At 39.0% G+C, this 11,620-nt stretch overlaps 1 protein-coding gene across 1 annotated transcript; it reads right to left on the bottom strand.

Moving 5' to 3' along the window:
* Positions 1–3,240: 3,240 nt before the first annotated feature.
* Positions 3,241–8,980, bottom strand: LOC113782791. Its single transcript, XM_027328713.1, has 3 exons — positions 8,885–8,980; positions 4,139–8,671; positions 3,241–3,631 (listed from the first exon to the last, which is right to left on the bottom strand). Exon 2 carries the CDS (start codon positions 8,651–8,653, stop codon positions 4,169–4,171), a length of 4,485 nt encoding a protein of 1,494 aa, XP_027184514.1. The 5' UTR covers positions 8,654–8,671; positions 8,885–8,980; the 3' UTR covers positions 3,241–3,631; positions 4,139–4,168.
* Positions 8,981–11,620: the final 2,640 nt, after the last annotated feature.

Here is an 11,620-nt window from a genome sequence, read left to right as displayed (position 1 = left end):
TCGTTTCATTATTATACCTCGTGTTTTTTTCCTGCCTTTGATGTTTCTGTCCTGGTCCTCCTCCTGGATAGAGCTTTCTAACCCAAAAAAAAAAAAACTATTGAGCTTAATATATATCCGGTTATCATTTGCAAATCTCATCTCCTTATCCACACTCCCTCATTTGGCTTACCTGAAAAATATGAGGAAGGAAAAATTAAAAAAGAGAATTATAGATGCATGAGAGGACTCTTAGAATCCTTCCTATTGTCAGGTCAGGGTTGATTCGAATCTTGAATCCAATAATTGGGGGTAAGAACTATGAAGGTTTGGAGGGGTAAATTTTTTTTTTTTTAAAAAAAAAAAAGATGGAGAAAAACGAGATAAAATGTGGAGAGAGAGACGATTGAAGGAGTACTAGCACAACGGAATTTGTGTGGCTTGAGTCCTACGGACCTACTCATGGACTTGTATTGGATGAGACAAACAACATGATAAATGAAACTTCCCTTGGAGATTAATATATTTGGTTTAGCTTTTAAAGTCAATAATGTCATTAATGACAGCCAAAAATCTTTGATTTTATACATGAGGGGATCCAACTTCCAAGATGAAAGGGCTTGCAGAACATTATTATTATTATCTCTTCTCTCAAAAAGCAGTATGAGGTTCGTACCAACTAGATTTCTTTTGTGCCTTACTTGTGCTATCAATTTACCATGTTGACGCAGCAAATGTTTCCTCCTGGGGGGAAAGATATCATGCTTACATTCGCAATGGTCTTCCTGACAACAAACATCTCCTGTGGCTTCATGTCTTTTCTGGAGATGGATGATCTTAAATATCACTACTTGAAAGTGGGGGAAAGTTTTCACTGGACGTTTAGAATGAAGTTTCCTGGCATCACTGGAATTCTTTGGTCATTTTTGGTGGGGTGATCACAACTACAAGGAAGCAAGTTTTCCAGTTTTTGATGGCCATATATCACGCGACCATTGTGGTGGCACTGGCACTGCCACTGGTGTAGTGTATGTAATTGGCTAGTAAAATCAGATGGTTTCTATATTGCAAATGCCATCAACCCTGCTCCCAGTGATTGGGTTAAAAAGCATTGGTGGGATACTACAAAGAATGTTGTATGATACAGAGATTTTGGATTATAATCTTGTCATTAATGTTCCTCCAATTTATACATCTTTCAATTCCAAGTTCTTGGAAGATATTGTGGTTGTCAGGGGACGTGTACTCTTATCAAAATTAATGCACTTGTTCGGCTTTCAAGAACAATAATTCAAAGTGTGATGCACCGGTCTGGTCTAATGGTGGTTCAGTCCCCATCAGGTTCCCCCGACTCAGTTGGACCATCCCATAGAGTAGGTTTTTCCTCCCCTTAGGAGTAGGAGTATATTAGACAAGGCTAGATCTGCCGTTACATCAAAAAAAAAAATTCAAAAATTTAAGCTGTGGGGCTAGAATTGATTTTTCATTCAATAATGCAGGTCATCTCTATCTTTAGAGAACGTATTGCACTAAACAACATAATAAATATCTTTTCCCTGTACACCTGCTCCTTTAATGCAAACAAAGGATCACTCTTTTAGTTTGATACTGTTTCATTTCGACTGGTTTTGTCTTTTTTGCTTTGGTAGGTATGCGAATTCTGTCCAAGCCGACAATGTTTCAGCTTGGGCCTTGGTGGGATGAGTGTCGTCTTCATGTTGCGAATGACAACACCCCAACTCTTGTGGATGAGGATTCATCATGTTGCATAAGGTTTTTTGTTCTTTTCTATCTATGCCCAAATTTAACAGAGGGGGGGAGGTTTGAAAAGGTAAGATTAGGAACTTGACCCCATGAAAGCTAATCGTTCAAAGGATCAAATTCAACTAATTAAACCTATTTGGTAGAAGGATCTTTAATTGGTTTTGTTGGGTAGTATTGAAGCCCTCTTACCCCAAAAGTGAGGAGTTTTTTTTTTGACACTTATAGACTAACAACCACTATTTCCATAATTAATGTAACATAAATTAACAATTTTCTCGTCACACATTGGGTCATAGGCTGGTTCTGAATCTTCTGATCATTAACGTGATTATTGTATGATGAGCCTTTTTCTCGCATTTATAGAGTAGCACCAAACTCTGTCAACGACTGATATGGCACAAATCCCACAATCTCTCCCTTCACATATCAAGTCCTACGTGACGAGTCTTTCCCTCCACTTACATAGACTAACACCCTCTAATTTCTTCTACAATTGATATGACATCCCTGCTGCGTCCATGGAAAAAAAAAAAATTTTTGTTTCAACAAATATTAAATTATTTGACAAAAAATTTCTTGAGATTCTCCGTGCTACAATAACTTAATAAGTATAATATATATATATATATATATATATTTCCAAAAATTTTTACCCAACATACTACATAATTGACGTCTTTATCTCGTAATGGAATTTAGGGTGATGCAAATGCTAAATCAACTGCAATTACTGCTAATTAGCATGACTAGAACATTAACCTCCCTTCCATGTCTGTTACAGCATTCCTCCTTTCCTATATTATCATCTGCTGCTAAAACCCATCATGCTTCTGTAAAATGATAAAATTCTCAAACGATAAAACAAATTGAAATATAAGACCCCTCCTAAGTCACCATATGAAACAAGAGGTTACAAGTTTATCTCATTTTCGACCCATACAATAAAGATTTCATGTAACAGTTGTAGGGGACTAGGACAATTCCAGGTATTGACTGCCCTCTGGAAAAGGGTAGTCATTTTCTGATATTTGGTCAACTAACAAGTTTGATCTGCCATATCTTCAAAAGCAATGTCAAAGACGAGAAAAAGGAAATTAAACAATGTGCATCTCATACTTCAGATCCTCCTCCACAGCATGGCTCACTAGAAGGCAGGACACTTTAACAGTAATCATAGCTCTGAAAGTTCAGTTGTTTATTTGGTCTGTTAACGTGCAACTTTGTGTTGTATCTCCAAGATTAAGAAAATAAAGCACTTCCATAAAGGATCCATTCACATGAAGCATTTAAAGATTTCCCTTTGCTCAAAAACTAAACAAAAGGACAAACAAATGAATGAAAATAAAGTAACAATGATATAATCATGCTCAGAAGAGGAGGAACTACTGAAGAATCGTTTTAATAAATGATAAGAAAAGTAAGAGCAAAATGGATGGATTACAGGCTTGCATCTTTTTAGGGAGTGGCATAAAATTCTCAAAATGCCTGCGATCTGAATTATACCCAAGAACAGCTTGACCAGATTTTAGACTCATCTAGGGCTGCAAAATCCCCATCATCAATCCACCAATAAAATGTATAAACACTACATACAACAGTGAAAGGGAAAACTAAAGATTAATCTGAATGATTTATGAGTCAATCACAGAAAAGATACTGAAGGTGGCAAGCAAAGCAAGACACCACTTGGATTCAGAACCAAAAGGCAGCACCAGGGCCATGCATCTCAATGTAGTATACATAAATACAGCAATTAAAACAAATTTTACATTTTTAGACAACAACCAGAAGAACTAATCTGGTTACCTCCTCCTTCAGTAGCCTATTCCAGTAAACATGTTGCTGAAGCAGCAGCACTCTGTGTAGGCCCTCAACTATATAGAAAAGGCTAAGGGGAGCAAGAAAAAGCATAGCTTCAGATATAGAAAGTACATATGAAATTTCCTGTTCAAAGCAAGTGACAATGTACAATAACAAATGTTATCTAGCAATAAACACAGAAATTAGCATACAGACATGAGAAAAGAAAAGCTCATTATCTATTTTAACATTACGAGATCCACTATTAAACTATAACTCATTTAATTTCTGCAGCAAACTCATAACACTTTCTTCATCATAACAATCTGAAAGGGTCACAAGCGTATGAATTGGTTGACCCTAAACAGTCCTTTCTAACCAGCTAAGTTCGGGATGCTAGAAATATCCAGAACATACATAACTTGTTTGACTCTGAATTTAAACATCATTCCAAGCACAAATATGGTTAAACGAGAGAACCCTGAATCTTATCTGTCATCAATTCTTAAAGAAAAAGGATTCCACCTTCAAATTGCACTAGTAATAAAGCAGAAAAATAATCTCAATTCTAAAAGAAGATTAACTATCTAAGTACCTGTAAGTCCCCTCAGCTAAGCAAGTAACATCAGGTTGCATCTTCTGATCCTTGCAACATAAGAAGGGGCAAAGTGCTAGAAGTGGTTGATGAAGAGTAGCTAAGCTGGTAACCAACGACCATTGACCCAAAAATATTGATCCTTCCTGCACTACTACGAGCAGCTTCTGCATCAGCACCCCTTTTAAAAATTACTCTGGCACGATGAGAATCACGATCGACTTCAGTTTCATATTCTTTCAGCGCCCCAAACCTTCTAAACATTTTATTCAAATTTATCTCTGATGGGAGACGATCTCCTTCGGAAAAGGTTAATATAAGTTCAGCTGGTGATATTTCAATCTTTTTCCGATCAGCATCCTCTGGTTGTTCATCTGCTGACATTTCATAATTTCCAGTAGAATACCTCTTTCTAGACTGTGACCTCCGGCCAGATTTATGGGCTTTAGTAGGCTCAGAAACCACAAGCTGATAATCCGTCTCACCGTTCTCATTATTCTGTAGTAATTGCTCCTCAGAGTAATTTTGAACAATTCTGTCAGTCCAATAAGAATCATTGACATCATCAAATTCAAATTCTTCAGTAGATCCTCCAATTGTATGATTAGCCTTTCTCTTTCTACTACCCCCCGGTCTCCCAACAGATGTGTGCTTCCTAACAATTGAATTTCTAAAGCCTGAGAAGAAAATAATAATGTTACTCAAAAAACTGTACCCTTTCTTTGGATCACGAGCTGCCAACTGAAGTTGGGCTAGCATCTCCTCCAAAGAAGAAATTTCTGATGAAACAACTGTCAGTCCTTGTTGGGATTCTTCGTTTGCTAGCAGAGAAGCATCAGTTCCAGTTTGATCATTATGGCCTTTCAAAATTGGAGCAGACCCAGTCAGTTGGCTGGCTACTCTACGAATACAATCACCAACTTTAAACGATGGCTTAGGACTTGAAGATGTCGTAGAAACTTTTGCAGCATAAAAAGTTATTCTTCTATCTGATCCATCATTCAGAGAATCGACTGCTTTCCTTTTCTTCCCGGATTTACTCAGAGCTTTACCTTCTGAATAATCTTCACTATCCGGAGAATATTCCCGGTCACTCATCAACTCTGACAAACTTCTCTCCTTCCGAGTATGCACGCTATCTTTCAAATTCTGTTTTCTCTTATGTGAAGATGGTAGTTGCTCCTCGTCATTGGAAACAGGGACTGATTCATCAACTGCATCATTCAATGCCAAAGTCATTGCATCCCTTTCAAATGTTGCATCCCTTCCCTTAAAGACAGGTGGTTCACGATATCCCTTGAAATGACAAAAAGCAGTGAGCTGAGCTTGAGCAAGCACCAGTTCTAGTCTATCAACTGAACAGAATGGTGACTCTGCAAGTGATCTCATATACTGCAAAAGTTTATCAGGTTCAAAAGAGTCTGCTCCAGTAGTTTTGTCGACACCCTTTCTTCTGCTTGATTCCTCTCGGATCCCAGTGTTTTCAACAATCTGATATTCAATCTTTTCATATGCATCTCTTGGTATACAAGAGCAGGCTAGACCTAGCTCAACACGCCTTTTAACCTCATCCAAAGCACAGCTGACAGCATTTTGAAATGCTTCTGAGTTACTTTGCTTCTCTATCTGAGAGAAATGCGGCCGGAAGGGCTTTAGTAGAGATGCATCATTCCAAGCAAAAGTTCGGTCTCCAAAATATGCTACGAGAAAACAGTCCTTTTTGTAATATTTGACTGCCTTCTCTGAAGCATCAGCAGGATCAGATATTTGTCCAGGCCACCAAGGATGGCTTCTGACTTTTCCCCAGACTAAATCTGTTATGGAGAATTCATTTTCATTCTGTGGTGGCGAAAAATATCCAGCTTGATGTATACTCAGCAAGCTTGGAAGCTTTTCTGTTTTCTCTTCCATTCTTTCTGTTGGGTCCGTCTCAGAAGCATTTTCTGGACTTGATAAATCTTGCTCTTTATGGTCAACCTGTCCATCATGCTGGTACTGTTCTCCAACTCCTATATCTTTCTGGTCCTCTAAAGACTTAGTATCTGGAATATCAACCTGCATCAGATCATTAGGAATATCAATCTGCACCACGTCATTACCATTGGTCTGGCAGCATCCACTTTTGCTTTCAACCAACTGAGACACTGTACCAGATTCTGCTGTTCTATTGGTTTGATCCCCATTTGGCTGAAAAGTTTCATGACTGCCAATATCAACCTCGCCATGGAGACATTCAGAAACACCTGCGCCTTCAGATCGATCAGAATCTTGAGCATTAGAGAGAGAAGCATAAGCTCCTTGATTTAATGTATCTTTAGTCTGATCAACCTGCACCTCATGTGAGAGTGTTTCACTTATTTGAGCAACTACCTCTGCTTTATCACCTTGAATGGACATCGTAACCTCAGCATTTGAGTCTATTCTTTGAAAAGTAGCATTAGATACTTCCACTTTAGCACCTTCTTTAGTATCACTGTTTAAAAAACTGCCTTCACCCTTGTTTACACCCTCTTTCTCAATGTTTTCATCTAATTCTGTTAAAAGAGGCCTCCTGTCTATAGCATCACATACAGGAACCTCCACAGCCACCTGAGACTCAACAGAGGCTTCCATGGGAACAGCATTACCATTTTGTTCACTACATGAGACTGAACTTGACTCCAAGGCAACTTCCTTTTCATCCCCATCAATGACATCCAATGTGTTTAACTGCTCATTCTTTTGCACAGGTTCATTCCCACCTGAAACTTCACTGAAGTTTGCACCTTTTTTTTGATTTATTACTTCAGCATATTCTGTGGCCACCTGTCCATGCTCTTTGGAGATTTCCGAATCTGATTTCACAACTTCATCATCTCCTCTGAAATCTAAATTAGGCTTGATATCCTTCAAATGAGAGTCATCTCCAAGGCTGGTGGCCTTCGCAGCACTGTCTCCAGGGACAGGCGTCATTACTGGCTTCTCAGAATGTTCTTCAGTATTTCGTACAGGACATAAACTTGCATCAGGAGCATCCATGAGAAGTGCTTCATCTTTGAAATCCAGTACCTCGTCAATGTCCATTCCAATCCATTCTCCTCTTTCAACAACCAAAGACTGCTCAACTGATGGCTCTGGTGCAGCATGAGCATCCCCATGACTTCCACGTACTTTTTCCTCCTTCAAAACATCTTGTGCGTGGCTTATGCTCTCACTTTTTTCATCAGAAAGTGGAGCTTCAGGCTCAACACCAGAGTCCTGAAAATTCCCACCAGCAGGAATTTCTCCCTCTTCAACATTTTCAGTTTTTCTAATAGAACACTCAGGTTCCATTCCTGCAACAGCCTCACTCTTTGATCCTGCACCAACCTTTGTGCCTCTGAAAGTATCCTCTCCAACAGTATTTAAGCTGTCAGTTAAGGAGACACTGCTAACAACTGATGCAACTCCACCATCAACATTTTCATCAGGCCGCTCAGAAAAAGGCAATGTCTCTGCTCCCATATTACCTTGACTTGCAATGTTGTCAGCAGCCTTGTCATCCTCTATTGCCTGACCCTCTCCAGAAGAATGAAGAATTTGATCATTTGCAATAGTCTCTGTACCTGCAGTGCCAGGAACTAAGCTTTCTTCTGCAGTAGCCACCCCCAAATGCCTGCCAAGAACATCTTCTGCTGGATCATTATTAAATTCAGCACTTGCATGACTCGAAGTATCTTTATCACAAGCCTCTGAAATTGTCATCTCAACCGCAGAAATTTGATCTTTCCCCAGAGTCTGTAAACTGCTCCTAGTTACACCACCATCCAGAACTTCATCACTCCGACCTGTATCGCCTTCTTCATTCATTTTAGAAGCTTCCTTCTGACCTACTCTGTCTTGCTCGCGATCTGCTTCAGTACATGAAGATGCAACAACAGTATCGATTCCAGGATTCCAGACCTCATCATCCAAAACACCAGTGTCTTGTTCTATATCCCCCATTGCTTTATCACCTCCATCAACCAATTCTGTTTCCTCTACCACCTTCCCCTCAACCAACACACCCTCTCCCTCATCTGTAGCACTCGCCTCTACCCTCTGTGCAACATCCACGTTTGTTTGCTCACCAGATAAACCTGGAGTCACCTCAACTTCCTCCCCACCAACAACCTCCCCAGATGTATCATCCAACATCTGCGGAAAATCCTGAAACCCTTCAACCACAGTATGAGTCCTATCATCCCACAGTTGGCCACCCAAATCCCCAACTTCTCTTGACCCAATATCGCCCCCTACCACAACTTCATTTGCAAAAGACTCCATAACTCTTCCCAAACCATCACTATGACCGCTCACACCATCAACAAGGACATCAGAACCCACAACCTCTATCATTATCTCCTCTCCATCTCCCCCATTATAAGATTGCTCATCTACCTGTCCCTCACAAGCCATATTTCCCATCAGGGTTTCATCACCACTAGGCATAGTAACAGTCACAGTAGAAAAGTCTGCAACACTAGCTACTGAACCCACATCATCATGCTCGTCCATAGAAGACAGAAACAAAATCTGAGAAAAGATTTCAACTTTATCATGAAAGGTGCCAAACTTTACACAATAACTGAAACTTTAACATAAACCCTAATTACAAAACCACTCGAATCTAACCACAAAATGCATAAAAAACAGAAAAGAAAAGGAAAATTGCAAGAATCACAAAATACATGTCAAAAGAAGTAATCTCATATTCTCTGAATCAAATAAAGGTAATAAAGATGGTACCTTGTTTTTGGGTCGTCTTCTGAAGGGTGAAAGCTGAGATTTTTTCAGGGTTTTTTTTGGGAAGAGAGAGAAAACTTGAAGGTACAATGCGATGTATCGAGGAGGAGAGTCTAAAAGTGTCAAAATAATAGTTACACTTCCCAGTTAAGAGGTCAGCAGAGGTAAAAGTAAAAGCCGAAAACAGGTGTTCTCTTGTCCTATATGGTTAAAATTTTAGGAAAAAAAATATGAGATGAGCCTTGGCTATTCAGGTATTAGAAACTTCCCCCACTGACAAAATGACAAGTAGCTGTGTGGATTGTGCATTTGGGTACATCTAAAGAGTATTGCGGTGGGACCTTCAGAAATTCTCTCCACCAATATTGAGGTGTTTTTTTTTTTCAGCAACGATACATTTGTATAATCTACTCTATCCTAATTTAGGGGAGAGGGGGAGCCTAAGGAGGCTGTGGTAGGGGTTAGTGGGTATACAGACCCAACTAGACCAAGAGAGTGCTATGACACAACCCTTAAATTTTTTCCGCTGCAGGTGAGGTTTGAACCCTCAACCTACAGCCCAAGGAGGGACCCTCCCTGGTGGCTACTGAGCCATTGGCCCAGTGGTTACCAATATTGAGGTGTTAACTTGCCATTTTCTACTCTGCTTCTTTTCCAACACAGGCATGCATCAGATTCTTGTCTCCCAAATTTTACTGCCCTGTGGTTTCTGGTGGGGTGAATATGACCTCACGTTTGTACTCTCACTTTTCAAGGCTTCGTTTAAGACATCAAATACTCACTCTAAATGGACATGAGGATCCGCCCCCGAGTTAAAAAGGTTCATGAATATTCAGTTTTCCATCCAGCTCGTGAATAACTTTAGAATTTGTTCTCCTAGCGCAGATTATTGGGAAAAATTATCGGGCGTCTTTAGGATAGCAGATTATTGGGAAAAATTAGCTAATTGGAGCAGGAGATATGAGAGATTTAATAATGATTCTTTAGAACGCTACTATTGTGTCACCTTGTTGTTCTTGTCCTTATATGCATTTGGACTTCATTTCAATTACATGATTGACTAACCAAATGTTCTACGTGTAAAAAAAAAAAAAAATTTATCCTCTCGTCCTGTCTCACATCTTTTCTATTCCAAATTGAGCTATTTTTATAGTCATTGGACCAACTTCAGTGGTCGTTGTATGTATCAAAATTCATATTTGAATAAAAGTTGAAATATCGTTATTCTGATTTGAAAGAATAGTGGATTATGTATTTAAGCATGAACAAATATATAAATTACCAAAGGATGTTTGAGCTTTTGGGTTATATTCCGAAGCACTTAATATGTGAATTAGCATCATCGTCTTCGTAGCAATAGTAGTTCATGCAGACCATAAAATATGCAGAGGACTTCACTTTTGATGTTACCATGATAAATTGGCATTATCATCTCAATTTAAGCTGACAAGTAGAGCAATGGCGTACACCTCTTTATACTTTATGATCTGCATTAAATCCCAATGGAGGCTTAAATCAACTCTAGAAAGCCTCGCAGATTTTTAATTTTTGTAAACACAATGGTGAACTATTACATCAACATTGTAACTGTTGCATACTTAGATTCTCAATTAGTGCTGTTAACGAGCCGAGTCGAGCTCGAGCATGTGATAATCGAGCTCGACTCGAACCCCTAATCGAGCCAACTCGAGCTCGCTCGATTAGTAATTCGAGCTTCACAAACTATTCGAGATCGACTCGATGTGCTCGGTAGAAAACTCGAGCTCGACCTCGAACTCGAGTTCAAAATCGAGTCGAGCTTATCGAGCTCGAACTCGAGCTTGTCGAGCCTGTAGAATATCAAATACACAATTAAAATGACGCTAATACCCTTACTATTCAAGCAATTTCGAGTTCGAACTCGAGCCTATCGAGCTTGTAGAGTATCAAATACATAATGAAATGACACTAATACCCCTACTATTCGAGCCTATCGAGCTTAAACGAGCCGAGCATAGCTCGGCTCGTCTATTAAACGAGCATCAAGTTAAACTCGAGCTCGGCTCGTTTCTCTCAATAAACGAGCCGAGTCGAGCCCTTATCGAGCCGGGTCGAGCTCGGCTCGCGAGCTGCCCGGTTCGATTAACAGCTCTATTCTCAATACACAAAAAAAAAAAATTTTTTTTTTTTGCCACTCAATATTTAATTTTTGGTCGAGGAATTTGATCTATAACTATATGAAAGATTTTTGTTACTCTCAGAAATCTCTGATATGTTTTGAAACTTTAAATGGGACTTTTCAAGGTATAACACCATCTGTTTGATGTAAACTTAATCACAACTATACTACTTCTGCTATAAGTGTAATGAACTTATTGATCTACTTGTGGTTTAATACAATTTTTTAAAAAAATTTTGACACTCTTAATCACAAGATGTCGATCTCATAGTGTTGGTCGAGTTTTGTTCGTAAATAATTGGCGCTATGTATTTAATGAGTTGTACTTCGCAATATACAATTCGTATAATTTTTTTTTTTGTGATAACGATTTCAAAATTAGTATTGCCCAATTTATAAAGTACATGTCCTTTGGGTTAGAATTCTGTCTCCTTGTCTGATTACGGTCAACAATTCATGAGTTAGACTAGCCCTAAGCATATAACTCCCCAAAAAAAAAAAAAAGTTCTAACCATTTATTAGATCTGCTTGAAACATAACCTTCCAATTGAGATTATTTTCTGCAAGATAACTACAGAAAG

This window comes from Coffea eugenioides, chromosome 9 (genome assembly GCF_003713205.1).
Source record: "Coffea eugenioides isolate CCC68of chromosome 9, Ceug_1.0, whole genome shotgun sequence".
NCBI classification, from domain to species: Eukaryota; Viridiplantae; Streptophyta; class Magnoliopsida; order Gentianales; family Rubiaceae; genus Coffea; species Coffea eugenioides.
This window is presented reverse-complemented; position numbering and strand designations above follow the sequence as displayed.

What these genes read in the sequence shown, in the direction of transcription:
- LOC113782791 (XM_027328713.1), bottom strand. Translation starts at nt 8,653, where the DNA reads ATGGACGAGCATGATGATGTGGGTTCAGTAGCTAGTGTTGCAGACTTT.